This window comes from Telopea speciosissima, chromosome 1 (assembly GCF_018873765.1).
Source record: "Telopea speciosissima isolate NSW1024214 ecotype Mountain lineage chromosome 1, Tspe_v1, whole genome shotgun sequence".
NCBI classification, from domain to species: Eukaryota; Viridiplantae; Streptophyta; class Magnoliopsida; order Proteales; family Proteaceae; genus Telopea; species Telopea speciosissima.
The window spans coordinates 73,544,778-73,567,860 of record NC_057916.1 but is presented as its reverse complement, the minus strand read 5'-3'; the positions used below and the strand labels follow the sequence as shown (position 1 = coordinate 73,567,860).

At 37.7% G+C, this 23,083-nt stretch overlaps 1 protein-coding gene across 3 annotated transcripts; it reads right to left on the bottom strand.

Annotated features, from left to right (window-relative positions):
• Positions 1 to 815: 815 nt before the first annotated feature.
• LOC122649146 (maspardin) lies at positions 816 to 21,905 on the bottom strand. 3 transcript variants are annotated; one of them, XM_043842519.1, is made up of 10 exons: positions 21,713 to 21,904; positions 21,103 to 21,228; positions 19,009 to 19,107; positions 13,240 to 13,382; positions 5,590 to 5,698; positions 4,050 to 4,157; positions 1,546 to 1,686; positions 1,336 to 1,455; positions 1,277 to 1,305; positions 816 to 1,242 (listed from the first exon to the last, which is right to left on the bottom strand). In XM_043842519.1, exons 1-10 carry the CDS (start codon positions 21,782 to 21,784, stop codon positions 1,185 to 1,187), a joined length of 1,005 nt encoding a protein of 334 aa, XP_043698454.1. In that variant the 5' UTR covers positions 21,785 to 21,904; the 3' UTR covers positions 816 to 1,184. The 3 variants fall into 3 exon arrangements, with proteins under 3 accessions (XP_043698454.1, XP_043698455.1, XP_043698456.1); XM_043842520.1 differs by having other exon boundaries at positions 1,277 to 1,308; positions 1,369 to 1,455; XM_043842521.1 differs by lacking the exon at positions 1,277 to 1,305 and having other exon boundaries at positions 816 to 1,259; positions 1,374 to 1,455; positions 21,713 to 21,905.
• Positions 21,906 to 23,083: the final 1,178 nt, after the last annotated feature.

The window sequence follows — 23,083 nt, the reverse complement described above, 5'->3', positions numbered from 1 at the left end:
ACGCGTACCGAGCTAGCAGTGGATCCTATGAGAACCATAGAAGCTTTTGGACTGACTCCAAAGGGATAAGGGGAGTCAAGAATGCTGTCTTAATACAAGGGTAATGTCCTAAATGAGATAGGGTTCGAAACTTGACACATCACTAATCTAAAGTGGGCCATCTAGAGAAGCTGTCTAAATGACTCTGATGAGGGTGTGATGGAGATTTACCCTTTGGAGTGAGTTGCCTATACAATTTTATTTTGGGATACAGTTTCCCTTCACGTGTTATATACTACTATTATTTAATGCAAGGATAAAAAAAAAATTTCAAAAATTTTGAAAGTTACTTAATGAACTGTTTGTGTGAAATTACATGATTTACCCTCATTAAAAAAAAATGTGTTATCTTAAAAGGGCAAGAAAGAAAAATTACAACTTCTTAGTTTACTATGATTTTTCTTTAATTAAAGTTTGTAAGTTTTTAATTAATAACTTAAAGGGCTGATGTTCTCTATGCCGCAGCACAGGCTACACCCAGACACATGGGCTTGCCACTCAAGGGAGGCAGAGTGGTCATTGCGCCCACCCCCATGTGTCTGGATGCAGCCTACGCCCCCGGCACAAAGAACATTCTCCCTAACTTAAAATAATTTCACTTTGTTTTATTTCAAATTTCTAGCTAATAGTAGATAGCGGTCTTTAATATTGGGAATCTTTTCTCCATGTTAATGGGAAATGTGTGTAAATATCATCAGTGTTGTTATGAATGGTTATTTTTTAAGGAACATACAGGTGCAATCCTAATCAATTCTGGAATTTAACACAGACACATCAGACTCAATTAAATTGTACATTAATTGCTAGCAAAGAGGAAATGATCATAGTTTACGGTATATTAACACATGCAAAAAATGAGATGCACAAGTCATATATTACACACATTGCTTGAACTTCCTACAAACCAGCTAATGTACAATGTCCCCACCACAATGAGATGAAGAAATGAAAATGCACAAGCACGCTGGAGAATGGTTTCAATGTCCAGACCATATTGTTGCTTATCCACAACCGTGTGAGGAAGCTAGAAGTGTTAAATATTTATGATTCGGGATGCAAAGGTTCGTCTTTGAGGACCTGGTCATGCAAATCATGAGAACTTTCACCATCAGAAGCTGGAAGTAAATGATCTTCTATGGTAATGTTCAAATTACCTCCCTCAACATCCTCAGGCAGGTCATCCACATCTTCTCTTTCATCATTCTTGCTAGGGCTCTCACCTCCGCCATCCTTAGGCAGGTCATCCACATCTTCTCTTTCATCATTCTTGCTAGGACTCTCAGCTCCGCCATCCATAGGTGGGTCATCCACATTTTCTCTTTCATCATTCTTGCTAGGATTCTCGCCTCCGCCATCCTTTGGAGTGCCTGGAACCAATTCCGGTCTAGCTTCAACTCCTACCCTCCGCAGATGCAGCTGCAACATTCCACTTGCCAGTTGAGGAATACAGGAGCTAGTGTCAAATATGAACCAGGGACCAAATAGTTGTAGCATAATTCTAGATACCTGAAGATGTAGATTAACTTCATCTGGGCGGGAAAGAAATGGGAAATCACCTCCAGTCTTGAGGGATGCTCGCCTAGCCCCCGGGTACCTTTCACCCAGTTGTTCTTTCAGTTGTTGAGGTGTAGCACAGTAGTCATTCGTCTACAATGACCAACGAATATGTATCCATGATTGAAACAATCAATAGGAATATAATCACAACATTTGCTCTTTTGTATTCTAAAATGCTTCCAAATAGAACAACCCAAGGAAAGAGTTCTAAAATAAAACAAAAAAGATACTTGAAAGATTTAGAACTATTAGAAGAAAGGCAAAAGGTTTTGTGCACAGTCATGCACAGGACATCAGATGGGGTCAAATGTGGGTTGAAATGACCAAACCCCCCATTTGACGCATTGTTGTCTGTGCACAAAAACCTTCTCCTAAAAGAAATTAACTATAAAGTAGCATCTTGCCATCTTTATTGCACTTTGACACTTCTAAACAGTACAAAAGAACAAGGGCTTTTACCAACAAATTACTGTCCCTGTGAAGAAAATCTAACTAAAGTTTCTTAATCAATGAAGAAGCAAAAGAAGATCTATTTAATTTGTTGAGGATCACTGGTCACATTACAATTCAATACTGTATCTAGGAATAATTGATGCATCTGATATCCAACCTCTTCACTGCTCTCAGAAAGTCCATAAATCACTGTGGGAAGAGAACTGTAAGAGATTATGAACCTAGCCATGATGAAGACCAAACTAGTCGATTTCCACCACAATGACTTGCCAATTTTTTTTCTCCTCAAAAGAGAGGATATTAATTGACTGTACAACACTGCAATTCTCAAACTCTCGACTCAATTACCATCCAATGACTCACCAATTGAGATATCCGGAAATAATATTTTATAATTTCTTCACTCGAGAAAGAGATCTTTATGCTATTTCTATATTATTTCTAGATCCAAGGACTAACCAATTAATTAGAAATAGAAAAAGAGAGGATAGATCCATAGGTTCGATACCTTGTTATAGAACTTATGCTTGATAGAAATATCAGATCTCATAGAGTCGACAAATGAAGTGAATTCATTAATGATTCACAGATTAAAAATCCCCAAAAAGAAAGCATTCACTCCCCCCCATATCTTGCATTTATAGTCTTTTTACCCTGGTGGATCTCTCTCATACATTGAAATGTAGCTGGATGACACAGAACAGTCCAGCAATATTAGTCTAGATGTTTTGCTGCTATGCTTCACAAAAGAGTCATGAACCATCTCAATATCCGGCAAGGATTACTACAATATTCCATTGATGAATTTCAGAAAATTTCTGTTGTATCATCGTAACTTTCAATTTCATACAAAGCATAGTTGTCAAGTCGACCTATGGCGGTGGAGGGGTGCCTAAGCGCTTACGTGACAAAGTGCCCGCCTAGGTGTTACCTAGGCGCCAAGTGTTATTTTTATTTTCCCTCTTTTCTAACATTATTTAGTATGCTACAATATGTACCTTGTATCATAAAAAATCAACATTAAGCCACATCAAGTCATAAAAATCAATATTAAACAACATCAAGTCATAAAAAATCAATATTAAGCAACATCAAGTCATAAAAATTCAACAATAAGTCATATTAAATAATAAAAAATCAATATTAAGCCACATAAAGTCATCAAAAATCAACATAGAACTAGAAGATAGCAAAACTGAAGAAGCAAGCTATTGAAAGTTTGAAACAATCAAAACATACATTTGGTTTTTACTGTTCTTAGAAAATATGATCTTATCAGTAAGTAATTAAACTGCTCTCGATTTAGAAAAATGTTCTTGTTCTTTAAGAAGTTTGACTGATCAAATGATTTTATTTTTACAGGAGACTTTTTGTATTAGGTAGAACACAAAACCAGTTTTCCAACAAATCCAAGATTGCTTAAATCTGATTCATATTGAAGGAGTTACGTTCTGGTTAAACCTTATTTGGTGTGCACGAATATTGTCAAAATCGCTCTGAATGAAAATATGTTTTTAAATATCAAAACAAATGAATATTTTACTGCACCTTAGGTTTTTAGCAATGTTTTACCATATTAAGATTTATGGAATTTTTAGATTTGAGAAAAAACTGAGCATTAGAAAGTTGAAAATTTCACCTACTGCAAAAAATCCAGTTTTGGTTCTTGAATTGGGGGGTTGACTTTTTATCCTTTTGGAATTTTATTTTTTAACTATTTTTATTGGATTCAAATAGGGGGTATTTGCTTATTTATGAATAATATCTTAAGTAAATGAATGATATTTGGCATAAATAAGTGCCAAAATCTGGTTTGATACCAATTAAACCAGTACAAGGCGCCCTGCACTATGGCGACAGTCGCCTAGGCCCCTAGAGATCCGCCTGGACGCCTAGGCGACACCTTGACAACTATGATACAAAGCATATTTATTTGTTCTCCAAAGAGATGTTATTGATGAAACTAAATATAATATCAGAGTGGGTTTGAGGTTACATACATCCATTATGGTGATAAATGAGTCTGAAAGCAACAGAGGTCCAACTGATGCAGCATCTGCAGTCAAAGATAATCTTGAAGCTAGGTCTTCTCTTGATATTGTCTCAACCTGTTGAGATATTCAAGAGCAGAAAAGAAAATTAAAGGGCTTAGCAAATAAACAAGGATACAACTTAATTTTTCAGGCCAAAGAAGGCAGACTTTCCAATATTACGAGAAAAGCAATGGCTAGTGCACAAGAATACAATTAAGAAAAATAATAATACTTTTTGAAAAAGAGCTGTTAATGTAGAGACTAATCCAAAGCCAGGAGAAATCCAACGGAAGATTAGCTTGCAACAGGATCGCAGGAAGAGAACACAACCAAATTAGGAGGAAGGTTTAAACTTAATCAAAACAACTCAGATAATTATGAAACTCTAGTCAAGTAAACTATTTATCAGGGGAAATAATTCTGCAAAGTATGATTTGAATCTGATGGTTGGATTTCCACTGATCAAAGAATCCTTCTGTAGGTAGGATGGAGCCATACTGCAGAATCGATAGCCAGAATTCTGGGGACTATAACAGTAGTTAACCCATGGTTTAAATTGAAGAATGATGAGTAAACAGAAACCAGGATTCAGAGAAGAACTGTAAGTTCAGAAACTATTTAAAGAAAGTGAATTCAACTAGAATTTCTCAAATCCAGTAGAATCTTAGGGTTCTAGAAACAAGAACTGAAATCACAAATTAATAATGAACTTATTGATTAAACATTAAATAGCACTCAGATTCAGAAATAGAAGGATTCTGTTCCAGAAAACCCAGATACTGAAGATGTAATAATAAGTACGAAGAAGAAGAATAGTTGAAGAAAAGATTACACTTGGGAAGAAAGATGAACAGAACTAGGAGGAGGAGGAAGATCAGTTCTGGAATACTAATCCCGTATGCACTGCTCAACAACACCAAAACTCTTAAGAAAATATTCTTTAATCAAAAAATGTCCAATTGATTTTTTTTTGTTTGTTTGGGGGGGGGGGGGGTGTTGTATACATATATTTAACCTTTTAAATTTCCCAAAATTGACTCATAAAAAGACTCCTAATCACTCTCTTATGCCGACTTAAAGTAAATAGACTCAAAATAGAATTCTTAAAATCTATTAAGTATCATAATCAAACTCAAAACACTTAACTAATAATTCAGTGTACTAACTTCACCCCCCCCCATTTTATGGGCTTATAAATTAGGCTCATTGCAATGAAACCTAAGGAAATAAATGACCCAACCTATAATATAACTACCTAAAACTCAATTTCAGCCCATTGGACTGCCACAAACACCTTGTGGGCCTCCCACGCTTATGTCTAAGCCTCCATACGGGATCACAGATTGATACAACTGCATCAGTTGTATAATACATTTAAGATAACAGTACAACCGAGTAATATAGTTACATTGTAAGTATAAGATGCACAGAAATTTACTTCACGAAGTTGTTGAGGATTATTAACAATACACAACTAACTTGAAGATTAGCTTTAAATATAATTTACCTGGCTGACAACAAAGTCAACAGAGTCTGCAATAAATGGTTCATGTGGACCATCCCGAATTCCTATTAAGACATATCGCTTCAGCAAAAAAGAAGGTGTCCAGCGAACACTGCAAAGAAGATAAAACACAGATTAGAAAGATTATGTATAATTGAAGAAAAAAAAAATGGAGACATGATTCTTTACAATAATTTGGTGGCAAAGACATAAATTTTCTATATAATAGATTCAAAGAGAAAGTTCTAGGACACCACAGGAGAAAGACAGAGAGAGTAATGCCAGGATGAATATTTAGTTCACTCCAGATCATATAGAGCATATATTTCTAGCAGATGTCATCAAGACCCTCACAGGGGGAGAAACTATGGACCACCCAGGTGGTTGATATTCCAAAATCACACCTGACAGTAAATGCCCCTACTTTCATAATGATGTTGGCAATTCCGACTGTTCGATAGAAAGGTCAAGGTCTGTATTGTTCACTTGTCAACTTTCAGCATCGAATTCAACAATTCATCCTCCCATGTAGTAGCATACCCCTCCATGTATGTCCATGCACCCTCCTCATGGTCCTCGATTTTTTAATGGTTTGTCCCATCGGAGCAGCCATGTGGAGGATATTTGATGCCAGGTGCGATTTTGAAGGGTCACCAAAGTGGGTATCCCATAGCAAGGCCCCTCTGTAAACTAAATACAGAAAATGGAATTGCACTCATAAGAAGGAAAAAAAAATCTAGCATTGACGTGATCTAGGGTAGATAAGGTAAGATTAAGAGGATACAATAACCACAGGACAGAAATACAGCAATCCAAGTAAACAAACAATAGGGCAGTTTATTTCAGAATCCAACAGTCAGATGGGGCTGAAATTAAAATCGATTAGGCCCCTAACTACGCTGGAGCTGATCCAATGGTTGGATCTGCTGTAACAATGTATGACAGAAACTACATTAACAGTATTTAGTAATTAGTAACTCACAAGAACATTTGATAACTCTCAATCTGTGGGTCAAATGACCCTCAAATTCTGGTCGAACGTAGGACAAAACAGGGAAGTAAACAATATCAAAAGATGAGGTCAATCCGATGCTGGATTGGCTAGAATGGTAGCTTGAATCCCTCCAGCCAGAATTAGTAACAACACAGAAAACAGAGAATTAATGATGAATACCTGCAAATCAGTGTGTAAAACAAGTGATAAACTAGCATTAGAATGGTAGGGAATGGAGGGACAGAAGGGAAGAGAAACAACACAAACCTAGGAGTCAATGGTGGTCAGACTACAACCCAAAACAGAAAAGAGAGTAACAGAAACAGACACCATGGTGATGATTCAATATTTGAAACCTGCAGAAAACTTTGTGGATGATAGATATGATAAAAGTAGAACAGAAAATAAGATTCGGCAAAAAAATGTGAGAAAATCCCTAGAGGGGCACGGTAAGAGAAGATATGCTGTCTGGAAAACTGACAGAAATTGGTAGAAGGAACAAAATAAAAAGAGGATGGGAGAGAGAGAAGAATATGATCTGGCTTCACCACCCAACATTCCAAGGATTCACCACCTTGGTTGCTGGTACTTCACCATAGGAGCTCTTGCTTCATTGAAGAAGACACAAATCTCTATCAAAATCATGGGAGGCTTACCCCCTTTCTCTTTTTTTATAACAGCTTCCAACCAAATACAAAAATAGCAACCCTTATGTGTGGCCAAGGGTTCCTTTGCTGCCACAACTAATTAGGATCTGTGTTACATAGAAATAAAAAGCAAACAAGAGAGAAATAAAAGAGAAACAACTATTTAGCTAGTATCATAAATTACTAAGTAGCTTATTACATATTTAGTAACTAAATAACTTAATCACTAAGCAACTTGTAGCAACACCCATGGTTCTAAATCTTGTTTTCACAAGAAACCAAGAAAAAACCTTAATGCAATACCATTTTGTACCTGGTTTCGACATGTTTCGGTAATTTCACAAGTTTCGACCTGAACCACCTATAGAAATTCACCTATCCCCATCGAAACTTGACGAAACTTGGGAGTTCCGACCTGAACCTGGTTGACCCAAGCTTATTTATGCCAAATATCTTAAGTACATATACTTAAGATATTATTCATAAATTGATAAAAAAAAAGAAGATATTATTCATAAATAAGAAAATACCCCCCCATTTGAATCCAATAAAAATAGTTAGAAATTCAAATTCCAAAAGGAAAAAAAGTTAAACCCCCCAGATCAAGAACAAAAACTGGATTTTCGACAGTAGGTGAAATTTTCAACTTTCAAATGAGTTTTTTCTCAAATTTAAAAATTCCATAAATCTTGTCATGATAGAACATGACTAAAAACTGTGAAAACTGGCATTAGAATGGTAGGGAATGGAGGGAAAAAAGAGATGAGAAACAACACAAACCTAGGAGTCGATGGTGGTTATTTTACAACACAACAGAAAAGAGAGTAACAGAAACAGAAACCATGGGAATGATTCTATATTGGAAACCTGCAGAAAACTTTAATGGATGATAATTATGATAGAACAGCAAATAAGATTCAAAAAGAAAGTGAGAAAATTCCTAGTAGAAGGCCATAGTAGGAGATATGCTTGCTGGAAAACTAACAGGAATCGGTAGAAGGAACAAAGAAAGAGAGAAGATGGGAGGCAGAAAAGGATATGATCATATGATTTGGCTTCACCACCCACCATTGTAAGGATTCACTACCTTGGTTGCTGCTACTTCACTATAGGAGTTATTGCTTCATTGAAGAAGACACAAATCTCTTTGTCAAAATTGTGGGAGGCTTGCCTCCTTTCTCTTTTATTTATAATAGCTTCCAACAAAATACTAAAGTAGAAACCCTTATTGTGCGGCAAAGAGTCCTTTGCTGTCACAATGATGCAGGACATTTGGGGGCTGCTCCTACTAGCCCTAACCCAGGCCCAATTAGATACTCCAAGGGATACCATCTCAGGCCCAAGCTCAAGCCCTACCAGCCCTGCATTTAATTTTTATTTCAGTTATTGCTGTAGAAGTAGTTATTAGAGGACAGTTATTGCTGTAGAAGTAGTTGTTAGGGAGTTATTTTCTGCAATTTTTTTGATTTTGAGTTTTTAAAAGACTGTATATTGAGAAGGAATGGGAACAAAATTGAATAACCAAAGAATGAATTAAATTTCTGTCTGTGTGCATGTGCACCCTCCTTCCCCCCCCCCCTCCTTCTTCTTCTTCTCTTTTCTGCCTGCAACTCTGATCCCCCCTCTTCTTCTTCTCACGGTTTCTTCTCTTTTCCCCTTACAATTCTGATTTCCTTCCTGAATTCTCTTTCTTCCTTACCCCTTCCCCCATTATTTGGTATCAAAGCCCAAACCTGGGTGAATCTCTCTTTTTCAGATTCTTCTCCTTTTCAGTCTTTCTTCCCCTCTTATCTTTCTTCTCCTATCTAAGTTCTCTTATCTTGTTCCCTTCCCTGTTCTGGAAACCCCAAGCCAGAACTACAAAAGACTCATAAACAACTATCTTATCCTCTTTACCATAACATCCGTTGAACCCCTTTAACCACACGATTGCAACAACCAATGTTCTATATTATTCCATCTTATCCCAAGTTGGAATGATGAACAACACCGGAGATACTGCAATAGTAATGGCGTATGACTTCGACATTCCACTCAACAATATTGAGAGGACGTGTTGTTTCAAGATTTCATCTCCTCTTCTCGTGAATTACTGGAGCTTTTGAATGGCATGGATGTGCATCACATGGACTGGTTTCCTGGGTTTATCCAAACTCGAGGTCGAGTTTTTTTAAAGCAGGGAGAGTTGATGCAGGACATTTGGGGGCTACTCCTACTAGCCCTAGCCCAGGCCCAATTAGATACTCTAAGGGATACCATCTCAGGCCCAAGCCCAAGCCCTACCAGCCCTGCATTTAGTTTTTATTTCAGTTATTGCTGTAGAAGTAGTTATTAGAGGACAGTTATTGCTGTAGAAGTAGTTGTTAGGGAGTTATTTTCAGCAATTTTTTTGATTTTGAGTTTTTAAAAGACTGTATATTGAGAAGGAATGGGAACAGAATTGAATAACCAAAGAATGAATTGAATTTCTGGCTGTGTGCGTGTGCACCCTCCTTCCCCCCCTCCTTCTTCTTCTTCTCTTTTCTCCCTGCAACTCTGATCCCCCCTGATGTAGATCCAGGCCTCCTCGAGTTGAAGAAGCTACCCTAAGCATAGGGTCATAGTAGGAGCTGTAGTATAATCTTATACTTAGTTTATTTCAGCCTTAGATTAGTTCTATACTTAGTTTTATTTTTGTGTTTTTAATTGAACCGGTTCAAATTGGTTGCATCCAATTGGTTCAATTTAAGTTGGTCTAATTAAAGTGAAGTGTTCCTATTGCCTAGTAGGATCTTATATCCTATTGGTTAATTAGGAATCTAATGTAGTCCTAGGTAGGAGTAGTCCCACTAGGAACCAGGGTAATAGGATCACCAAACAAGGCTGGCCAATTGGGACAGCTTAGGCTAATTAGGGCAGAATTAGGGTTAGGGTTAGGGTTAAGGTTTCGAGCTAGGGTTTTATTTGGTAATGATGTGCAGGTTTTTATGAGTCTATTGGTGTAAGTTTGGATTGATTTGGATGAAGTTGGAAATCTAGGGTTTCGGGTTAGAGGCCTTGTAAAAATGGAGTGTTTTCAGGAACTAGGGTTTAGGGGTGGATTTTGGGAAAGGGGTTTATAGGGTATTAATGGGCAGGTCTAGGGGGTTATTTTGGTATAAAGAAGTTAGGGTTTGGATGAGTTACGAAATTCTGTAATTTAGGGCAGAATTGGATTTAGGGTTTTAATGGACAGATTGGGCTGCAACTGAGATCGAGTGGAGGGATAAGGCTGGACAGATTTTTAGAGTGAGGCTAGGGTTATGGGAATCGATTAGGGTTAAGTGGAGGATTAAGAAGAGGAATGAAATTGCAGAATTATAAAACTACTTACTTGAATTAACACTGATCTCCAACAGTAGCAGATTGAAGAAAAGCTAAGAGAGGACCTCCCAATCTACAAGATGCAAGTAGTCACTGGGGATTCCAGTCCTTCAAACTTGATATTACTCACAAGGGGGGGTCTTGATATGACACACAAGACAATCTCTGAAGAGAGAAGCAACAGCAGCAAAGACAGCAGCAAAACAATATTTTTTATTAACCAAATTCGTATGTAATGCTGGCCTCCCTTACAAACTTATATAGAAGACTCAAAAATAGACTTAGACACTAAAGAGGAATGGCCTAACCCTATCCCTAACCTATTAGGTAACTTAAACTGACTAGGAAACTAGAATACTAAAGGAAATAGACTCAAAACATGGTTGAACTTATAGAGTCCTAATCCAGCCCAACTTACATCATATGAGCACTTAAGTTGTCACATGATCACTTAACCAAGTCACATGATCACTTAAATTGAACCAATTGGATGCAACCAATTTGAACCGGTTCAATTAAAAAACATAAAAATAAACCAAATATTGGGCTAATCCCGTATGCAACCTATATACCCCTAGTTTAGGCTCATTAAAGTGACCTAATACATAGAAAACCTTTGGGAACAAAGGCCCAACATGTATATAACCCAACCCTAGGCCTATTTCTAAAGAAATAAGCCAATAAGCCAATTTCTATGATGAACCTGCATCAGAATCTCAGTTATTTAAAGTGTTTTAAGTTGTTAGGGTAAATAGGTCTTTTTGTTTTAAGTTGTTTATTAGTCTCACACTCCTTCCACGATTTTGGAATAGAGAAGGATTTTAAATTGTATTAGGATTTGGCCCTTAGGCCTTTATTAATAACAGAATCGTGGGAGGCTCCCCCACAGTTTAGTTTTTTTAAAAATATTTCGTTTGATGCTGCTGATTATCTCCGTTGAGAGTGAGTCTTGTGAGTCATATCAAGACAACCTTGTGAGTCGTATCAAGGTGGAAGGGTGGGTGGATCTCCTAGACTCCTACGACTCCTTGCATCTTGTAGATCGGGAGGTCATTCTTTAAAGTGTTTTCTACAAGCTGCCATTGAAGATCTGCTTAATCCAGTAAGTTGATTACTAGTTTCAGTCATCCCCTTCTTCTCCTAACCTTCTACAGCCAACCCTAACACCCCTTTTTATTTTATTTTAGTTCCTTAACCCTAAACCACCTACAGCTTCATTCCCCCATTAATCCCCATCGATCCCTATAAACCCTAAATATTCACTAAGCTGTCCAGCCCAATTTTACCATCAGTTTTCCTCCAAAATTCAACCACAGCAGCCTTACCTAATTCTCTTCACTAGACCTTAGCCCCAAGGCCATCTCAGCTCTTAAACCCTAATTCCCCCTTCTACCTCCATTAATCCAAAACCCTAGAATAACTGATCTATCACTTTTAGCCATCAAAATCTATCCATATCACAACCGAATCACCTCCTCACTGTTTCTAACACTCGACCAACAGTCCTAACCCAAACTCCAACTCAAAACCCTAATGTCATCCCTTTTTCCTAATTTCCAAAACCCGAAACCCTAACTTCTGAAATTTGAATTTTTATTCAAACCTTGTTCAAACCTACACTATTAGCTTCTCCTAGACCTGCCTATTAAAACCATATAAGATTTAACCCATTCTCATAAACCTAACCCTAGAATTGCCCTAATTTACATCAATTCTGCCCCATCGAGTTAGCCATTCAGCAGGTCCTGGTTATCTGGCTCCTAGTAGGTCTCCTACCTATCTAGGACTACATTACCCCCTCTTCTTCTTCTCACGGTTTCTTCTCTTTTCCCCCTGCAATTCTGATTTCCTTCCTGAATTCGCTTTCTTCCTTACCCCTTCCCCCCATTACACAACTAATTAGGATCTCTATTACATAGAAATTGAGAGTAAATAAGAGAGAAATAAAAGACAAACAAATACTTAGCTACTATCTTAAATTACCTAGTAGATGATTACATATTTAATAACTAAATAAGTTAATTACTAAGCAACTTGCAGCAACACCACATGGGCCCACGAAACCTTCAAACAAAATTTTCCTCACAAGGCTGGCCGCTGGATGGTCTTAATGGCTTAATGGGCTTAAGTTATCTTTAACATAAGAGCCTGATATGGGCCTGAATTAGAACACTTAAAATAAGGTCTATCATGGGCTAATAAGACACTTAACTTCCTTGAATAGACACTTGAGTCTGCATCAAGCAGCCTTGACTTAGTCACCTGAAAGGCAACTCCATTGTCAACTTTCTTTTTCATTTGAAAGGAGGACAAAAAGAGCAGCAAAGAAACCTTTAATCTACATTTTTCCCAAGGTTTTGGAGAGGCACTAACCAACACATTTCTTAGGATCACTAGCCATAAGAAGGTTTTGTTGGCTACAATGACAATTTCCTTCCCAAGCATCAAGATTGAGCACATTCATAACGTAAGATCTGCTCAATCTTGGGGGGGGGGGGGATCAAACCAAATGCATTTAGCATTATTAGAATGCTAAATGCCATAGAATTTCGCAATTCTGATAATGAGATGTGAAGGTTCAAATAATTAGCAAAGTGTAGATGATCATGCTTGCAGTGAGAACTAAATGTATGCAATGCTGTGCATGAGAATGAGCTATGAGAAGAATACACGGGAGCCCATGGCATAGCAGCAGCAAAACTGCGTGTCTCCAAAAATGAGTTTGAGAGTATCAATGATTTAACACGTCTTGGACGGTGCTGAGCAAATAGTTGAGCAAGGAAACCTCCCAATGATGTTCCATAAAGATGTACCTGTTAAATAAGATTAGTGAGATCATCTAAGAAGAACTTGAATGGTTGGGAAGTAATGCCATGGTGAATGAGCACAACTATGCAACAAAGTACAACAAATATCATTTATTACTACTCCAAACTCTGTACATTCACTAGCTGCAAAGTCTAATTTCCTGACCTCCAGATAACAAATCCTATCCTGGTTCCAGCTCAAAGATATTTATTTTTCATAATCCACGTTTCAAGTAGCACATATGAGCATCAGGAAAAAGTCAAGAAGCTTGAAGGTTAAAAAAAGTGAACGCTCTCATAGGTCCCAATGTAATGGTTCCACTATCCATGGTTTTTGAACTGTTTTTTAAGGAAGCGTGTTTAACAAGCTAAACACCATGGACTGCAGGATTTACAATGTTGGAAGATCCTTAACAATTATTTGAAGCCAGGGTTTTACAAAAGAAAAAATTTAGTGATTGATTAAGTAATTCTCTTTCCAGATGGAATTTCTTCTAGAGATTTTTATTATGTGTTAAATTAAACAAGCAACCAATCTACTCAAAGTCTACCAGTTCAGGTGAACAGAACTAAGGTACAACATGACCTTCTGACATCCAAACAAACCCTTGAACCCATATTCAACCTTTTTTCGGCTATTCCTTTAAGAATAAAACTGTTTTACACATATTTACGAGGTTCATAGAAACACTCTAAGTCTCTAACAGAGCAACTTACTAACAAACACAATGCAATGCATATTAGCAGGACTTCTGAGGTCTACTGCCAGTGTCACTAAAGAGCTCTGATACCTAATTGTGCACAAGGTTGAATTGTTGAAATTTTCAAATCAATGAAAACATTGTCTCAGAAAAGAGAACATAACTAGGATAAATTTCCATCCGAAAACTTTTGAACTAGAAAAAATTTGGGGAAGATATATAAGCTACAATTGAAAGCCTAGGGAATTAAAATACACATCATTACACAGTTAAGGAGTCGAAAGCTAAACACCACCTCCCAAAGATAAAAAAATAAAAAGAAGAAATCAAAGGGAAGTCGTAACAACAACTAGAAGATTATAAAACTAACATAGGCACTGCCAAACTGGTGAGAAAATATAAGCAGTATGCCAGTATCATCTCAATTAATTTAGCCACATTCAACAGTTATATAATGCCAATAAATAAATATGATATACTAAAACAAATCAAACATGAAACAACACACATTTCCAACATGCCATTTCTTTCACAATTATCTATATAGTTGAAAAAAACGTCATGCAATAAGTATATATATATTTCGTAAATGACACATCTATGCCTGGTCTGTGTTTGGTGGCATATGCTTTTGTTGCATGATCTTCTTAAAATTATCATTAACAATAGCTAAAAATAAGTAACAGTTTCAACAAAGAACACTAGATGATGGGACAGCAAAAGGAAATACACATTATATACTTTCTACAAGTTAAAAAGGGCGTACCCACTGCACAGGGCTCCGGCCACTGCGGGGTCTGGGGAGGGCCATAATGTACTCAGTTTTACCCTTGCTTTCGCAGAGAGGCTGTTTCCAAACTTGAACCCGTAACCACTTGGTCACAATGGAGCAACCTTACCTTTGCACCAAGGCCCGCCCTCAAGTTACTGTATGATATTTTTATTATTAAGATAATTTTTGTAAAACCTCATACTATCAAAGGCTCAACTAAGGGTCATGCTATTTTCTCACAATGTAAAGTCTCTTTGAATTAGTTCTATATTTTGATACACAAAATTAAAATTTATCAATTATTTCAAACACCACATGCTGCCAAAGGATAAAAAGGACAATAATCTATGGACCATATAAACTAATCTATGGTTTCAGAGGAAAATGCAATAGTTCAAAATCTATCGGAATTAACAAGAGACAGCATACCACAACAACAACAAACTCAGCCTTATCCCAACTTAATGGGGTTGGCTACATGGATCCAAACAAAACAAAGTAGGGAAAACTGAGGTCTAAACAGAAAAGGGGAATGAAGAGGGATGGGAAATGAGATGAGAAATGAAAACTGGAAAATGACAAATGAATGATGGAAGTAAGAGGGTTGGGAATAGTTGGTGGTCCAGTCTTACATTATTTGGTTAATGTAAGACCAAGTCACAGTGACCTAGTCCCAAGCAGGATATAAATAATTATACTCAACAGGTTCTAAGTTCAGAGTTACAGTTAATAATAGAAACCAAAACCAGATCAGCTAGCAAAAGAGGACTAAATTAGGATCGAAGGTAGCTCTTATGGTGTAAGGATAATCCTCCAAATATGAGCCTCAATGGATGGATTGCTGCTGAGGTATGATGAGATGAAGTTCCAGCAGAATTGCTTAATGAATAAGACAACCGCAGAACTGATCTGGAAATTTCTGAAATCCCAAACATCAGGCCTCAGATCAAGCCTTTCTTGCAATCGAATGGAGGTCTTTGACAAGGGAATATATACCCAGAATTTCAGCTCTATTGGTTCTCAGGTTGCAGAGATGAGTAGGTTAACATCAACAGCAGGGAATTAGAAACAAACACAGCCGCAGGGTTGAGTTAGTCTCACAATCAATAACCAATCTCCAGGAACAGTGAGGACTATTAGAGAATCTCAGAAGATGCTCAACAGCTCCACATATAGGTCTCAGACGGCCTGGAATAGTTGCAGGAAAATAAAACAGAAAATAGGGAAAGTAGGGAGATCGAGTAGGGAAGGAAGATAGGAGAAAGGTGGCTCTCTCAACCCTGGTCTCTCACCAGTTAGACTCTCTCAGGACAATCAATTTGCCAAAAGCAAGTTTTTCATTCAACTAAATCGTGGGGGTCTCTAAAGGCCATTACATTGTATAGATCCTTGCTGCTGAGAATAAAAAAGTGAATTGCTTCCTATCATAGCAATTGTTACATCAACTTAGGAAACTTTAAAAATAGAAACAACTTAAAAAGGAAACTAAATACTTGCTGCCTAAGGCAAATCTCAAATTTAGAAATAAAAAAAAATAGAAGTAAATCTCCTAGGAGACTCAAAATAGAAAGTAGATCTTTTAGAAGGCTTCCAATCAACTCTTGCTTGTGTTGCAGGCAAACTCAACTTGATATCTCCAATGGGCCCACAAGATCTTCTGAAAATATTCACAAACAAGGCAAATATTGTTTGTGACACTGTTCACATGAACAATAGCATGTGAATAGTAACTCGGGTACTGTTCACATGAACAGTAACTTTGTTTTGAATTTGATTTTTGGTCCTTCTCTTCTTCATGCTTCAATCTACATCAGGGCTTGGCTCTATGGCCCTGTGGGCTGGTCCTCTAAGTGGTTGGATGGACCAGTCCTTTGATTCTTACGGCTAGTGTGATGCTTGCTATAGAAACTATCTGCATCACCTATTATGCTAACAGATTAGAGCGATCGACCAGAATTTTATGCATATCAGAGTTGTTTAGGTTGAGTTACTCAAATTTCTCTTCTGGTTCTTATTCCTTACCTGCAATGCTGTCGCAAGCTAATCTCGCACTGGGATTCTCTGGTTTAGGATTAGTTTGCATTACCGACATGCTGGAATTTCAATTTCTCATTTCTCACATCTGAGATTTCAAATCAGGCTGCAGATTTGGTAATCGTATTATATTTTAGACACACCCACAGTTTCAAAATTCGATCTTGTTGCTGTTTTCTTAGAGTCCTACTTCAAGTTGGATACTTAGTTCTACACTATAACTCTATAGGGAATTCGTGCTCACTCAAAACCCTTAAAATTCAATTTTTCCCCGCTGGAGACTTATTTTCCGTATTTTATTGAACCACAAGGCACTGATCCACAATAACTCATCCAGGTATTACCAATTCATCCATAATAGTTTAGCTGTTATAACCAACTTAGCAGGGATCAACACCAGAGAAACAACAATTCGATAAAGTTAACTGGAAGGGGATTGCCTCAAGTGGCTTTGTCCTCCCCTTGTACCCTCTGATAAGTGAAACACGCCTACTTATTTTTTTTTCTTTTGTGCCCCTTTCTTCTATATAATTCTTAAAGTACCAACAAAAAAAAAGATCATCTGAACAATGAACCAACTATTATTTCTTCTTTCCCTTTTCCCTCTTTTCCCGTACTCTAAGGGTTAAGGTTTGTTGGTGCTTCTGCTCCTTTGTAAGGAATCAAACCTGACCCACATAGTCATATCATCATTTGGCCTTCCCTTATATCCACTTCTACTAACTGCATTCCAATTTCCAGTTTAAAAGTTTCTTCATCATGATGAATACTTTTGCCATCGCATTCTATCAGAATGTCCATGGCAAGGTAGAATCCTGAGTGCTGTTGCCACTAACTGGAATTATTAGATAATCCTCAGTATTTATTGGAGTAAGGAGATGGTATCTCCTTGGCTTGTTGGTGACATCCACCTCCAAGAATCTCAATGCTATAAGTTGTTGAACCATATATGCAAGTGCAAGTGCATGGAGTACTGTTCTCAACATAAGATCCAAGGGACCAAGACACCAACTAGAACAAAAATATTTCTTGATTTCCATGAACAAACTTTTTGGGTTTTCTTCCCTGTCGCTATACCTAGTGATGTATAACGCTCCTAATGCAAAATCGACCTCGAACAAGGGAAACCAGCGGAAATCGATTGCAGCAGGATACAATAAAAGAACAAAATTGAATAACTGAAAGAAGAAGAAAGGGATATAGAAGGGGGGTAGAATCAGCTATCTCAGCCCATCATCCTCTCACCCAGGGCTTCTCACCCACGGTATCTCACCGTTGTCGCATCTCACAGCTTCAGCAATAGCTCTTTTCTGTTCAATCTGTGTCTCTTTTCTATTCAGCTGCCTACTTATTTATAATAACCAAATTACAAAGCAACCAATCCTAATCTAAGTAAGTAACTGATTAATAAAACCTATAAAATAGAAACTAGAGTCTAACTGGGATTCCTAACAGAACTAGGATTCCCAATTAGGATTACAACTCAAATAGGAAACTTAACAAATGTCTAATAATAAAAATAACACCAAAAATCAACTCCCTAAGCCAGCAGTCTATATCAGCCCCCAAATCACTGTTCATGTGAACGGTGCCGCATGAACAGTATCATGAGTACTGTTCACGTGAACAGTAACTTTTTTTTTGGGGGGGGGTCTTCTTCATGCTTCGATCTACATCAGATTCACTATTTGCCACATGGGCTAGTCCATGTGATAGAGGACCAGACAAGCATCTCATTGGTACAATTTCATCTTGAAATGAGTAGAAGTAGCTAAAATTACAAAAGATGCCATTTTGTATTCCATTTGATGGCATTTTGGTAATTACAAAAATTTTGAATTAGCGTTTGAGCAACTTTCCTTGCTTACTTTAGACTAAATTTGGCCATTGAGAAGTATGTGGGGTCCTCTATCACATGGACTAACCCATGTACTGCCAAGTGGTAAATAGTGAAATGTTATACTTCACTAGGCATAGTGATTCCGAGAAGAACCCTAATTTTTTCTATAAACCAAGAAGCAGCTCAGCCATTATAACCACAGGTGCACATTGTATTGAATGAGAACCAACTCTGAATAACAAGAGCACTACGAGAAGAAAAAATAAAAAACAAATTGTTACTTACATGGTGAACATCAATAGCATCCAAAAACTTTTCCAATGCTAGAACCCACTCATTGTGATTCCATATACGTGGTATATCAATAGAAATCACACGATAACCCTGAAACAAATTAACAAGCACCTCGTTAATAAGTTAGAAAAAAAGGTACATGATAGACCAGAAACCACCAAAAAACAGTACAATTTAGTGACAGTTCTTAAATAATTACCAGCAACAATGAGAAATACACTTGAGGACCTGCCTCTTTTTAGCTCTGTTCTTTCCCTGATAAGTTATAATATTTTCTTTTAATTTTTTCAAAAAAGGAAAAAAGGGGCAGGGAAACAGTCCAAATGACCAACAAAAACCTATGTTTGTAGAGCCACAATCCACAGTGCCCAACAAACTAAAAGGCTCTGTTATCTGGACACTTCAAAAGAGGAGCATAACCCTTAGTCATACACATGTAGATATCAACACCAACAAGGCTCCAACATGGTGGCAAAACCAACAACAGTAACACCTAACATGGCATCGACTTGGGCTTCTAGGTGTACCCATAATAATATTGTCAGGAAGAATAGGATAGAGGAGTAAATAAATGGGATGTAATCTGGTACAAGTCCCATTTTTGCAGGTCCCAATAGCGCTGCACTAGAGATGGTCCTAGTCTTTGACAGCTATTGCATGAAGTGGTGGCTCTCAAATGCAAACGCCATCTTCATGGTGGCGGCTCAAGCTTTTACCATCACACCAAGCGATGGCTCCTAAGAGATAAGTAAATAGGAAAGATAAAATTTGCTAAAGAATTTAGAAAATTTGGTTCAACAAATCATAACATGCTATAACTGCTGAAACATATTTATAGGCAATACAAATAGTTTAGCTGCGCAGACACAAAACGCATGCACTTTATCAACCACTCCAATAACACTACCAGAATTATTTATATAAAATATAAGAATTAAAATTATCCAAACAGAAATCCAGTGCCTTCCCCCCAACCTGGGCAAACATTAAAGTCAATGCCACCACAAACTATATGTAAGACCATCAATTGGCTGCAAATCTTCCTTCCGCAACATCCTTTGTCACAACTCCAACAAATCTTCGCCTAACTAAAACCACTAACCATAGTTGTCAAGGCGTCCAGGCGCCTTGGCTGCCTTGTTGGTGTCGCCATGTTTTGGGACCCTCTCCAACGCCTTAGGTCGCCTAGACGCCGTGACAACTATGCCACTAACAGAGCTCTGATTTAGTTTTTCTCACCCCTCTATCACAGGAATCATAAATATCACTTGTCCTGTTCAGCTTCAATAATCTCAATACTTCTAAGAGGTGAAAGATAATATTCTCCCTTCAATAATCATTTGTCCTGTTCAGCTTCAATAATCTAAATACTTCAGAAAGTTCAATTATTTGTCTCACTCCTCCAGTCTGTGGAGAGGAAAAAGACCAAGGCAGTAGCACCCTCCGGTTAAAAAGGTAAATGCAATGCATACTTCAAGCATAAAAGGGCATACCCAGTGCATGAGGCTTTCATCACCATAGTTGTCAAGGCGTCGCCTTGGCCGCTTAGGCGGGCATTTTGGTCGCCTAGTTGGTGTTGCCTTGGCGGCCTTATACCCGCTTCGCGGAGAGTTTATTTTCCGACTCTTGTCACAATGGAGCAACCTTACCATTGCACCGAGGTCGCAATGCATACTTCAAGTATGTGACATACATCAATTTGTATTCATTTAAGATAGGATATATTATCCTTGAAAGTAAGTACAACCAGTCAACCAGTACAATGTATCACATGCGACAGCTATATATTTGTAGATAGTAAGTTCAGAATTATGCTTTAACCCAAAAGGCTTCCATAAGAGAATGAGAAGCTCTCGACACAAGAAAACGTGAACCATGTGGAGGCCAAAACAACCATGAGATCCCTCTCATATCATTTGAATCAGGATGTTGAACTACTTAGACAAGTTGTTTCACTATTCAGATGGGTTCTTAAAAATGAGAAATTTTTCTTGGGAAATCATTCTGAGATTCTTGCAGTGTACTGAAAGGGTATTAACAGCATGCGATTGAAATATGAGAAGGTTACAACCTCAGATTCACTACCTTCATGGACAATAACATTATCTGTTTGTAGTAGACATCTGCAGTTCCCGCTGTCCCAGGGATACAGATAACCGGAGGCACCAACTTTGGCCCAAAGTCATAATACCGCCACTGTTTTGACCCAATCTACAAGAAACAAGAATTTGTGGACAAGAGATATATCAGGCATCAGAACAGTACCAGCATAAGCTCTCTTTCAGATTCAAGTTAGGATGATGGCTGTGTTTCTCAAAAAACCAAAACTATGCTGGTTCCCAGTTGCAAGAGAAGAAAAATCAGCCAACAGCATTACAACAACAAAGTTAGAAACCACTTTTTCATTTTTCTTTACAGTAAGCACATAATTCAACAACTCAATCAACTGAGGTGCTGAAAACCTGAAAGTATGAGATTGAATTAGATTTAAAAGATAGTCAACTAAACGACTTGAAACATGAAAGTAATCCCATTAGAAATCCGTGGACTTGAAAAGGCACTAGCTTGAAGAGAAAAAAACTGGTTATAAAGACGACCAATAACGATATGAAACTTAAACGAGAATCCCAGAATAGATAATTGCAGAAAGAATAATAAGAATCAAAAGAGAGATTCTGGAGAAGGAAAAACGTACTGTGATCTTGTGGAGAGGTACTTTGGACTTGAAGTGGATGTAATCTCCAGGCGCCGAAAAGACGCCCTTCATTGCTGCTGTTCAAAATCGCCCATCACAAGACGAGATTTAATCGATTTCAGATCTCAAACCCAATTCAGATGTCGGGGGTTTCAATTATTAATGTAATTTAATCCATTGGAAGCGAAGACGAGGCCCGCGTGGCCCCCCCTCTCCTCTCCTCACCTCACCTCTCCCTCTTGCTCTCCCAATACGAATTGTTCTTCAACAGCTTGTCAAAACTGAATCAAACACGAACGAATTATCAAATTGTGAAAAAAAGAATCCATTAAGGCACCCTTTAGTTTGATGCCTTTCCCTGGTACTGGTAGTTAGGACCGTAGGTTACAATAATTAGTATGGCCCATTTAAGGGCCTGGTCTGTTTAAACATTCTCTTGGGCTGGGCCCTAACGAGTATCCAATTACACTTCTCGCATGGGACGCAGGGGCCACGCTCACACACATTGGGGGCCAGAAATGACCGTCCTACCCCCATGAATGGTGGAATTTCTGCCCCCAATGTACCAGCATATGTTCTCATTGGCTGCCACGCACGTTTGGCCCCTGCGCTCCCATGCAGAGAACGGTTCCTTGAAAATGAGAAAAGCCTACCCATAGTGATGAGTCAACCGAGCTCATTAGGTACCTTGAATTACGATTTGATGAAGCATACAAATTAAACCAAACATAATAAATGCACGAAAAACCCTAGAGATCCACTATAGAACGAATACATTTATTTTTCAAGTGATTCATATCATCAAGTGTATCCATTCCAAATTTCATTCCAATCAAATGATCTGCAGTTGCCAATACATCTGGCAGTAACAAAAGTGTATTGTTTTGAGGTATATCAAGATTCAATCTCCGATTATATTTCGGCGACCAATCCTTCTTTGAAAAAATTTCTTTTATAATTTCTATCTAGAAATAATATAATATAGAAATAGAATAAAGATCTCTTTCTTGAATGAACAAATAATAAAGTATTGTTTCTGGATATCCAATTGGTCAAAATTCAAGCAATTGTATCTTTTCGAGAAATGCCAGGAAAAATAATGAATATTATTTAGATTTCAAGACGAAAGAACTCCCCTTAAATCAAATGTTTCGAAAAGTTTCACTGGCTACCTAAAGCACAGGAATAAGTGAGGGAATTTCTAAAAAATATTGATGTGATGATGAAATCACACATGGGTGGCAAGGGAAAGCAAGAAATGGATCGGCGATTTTTGTTTAGGTATCTGATTGGTCTCTCTACTTTTTTTTTGGGGTTGACAAGAAAGATTATTTATTAAAGCAAGGAGTCAACCACACTGTTAATCTCCCG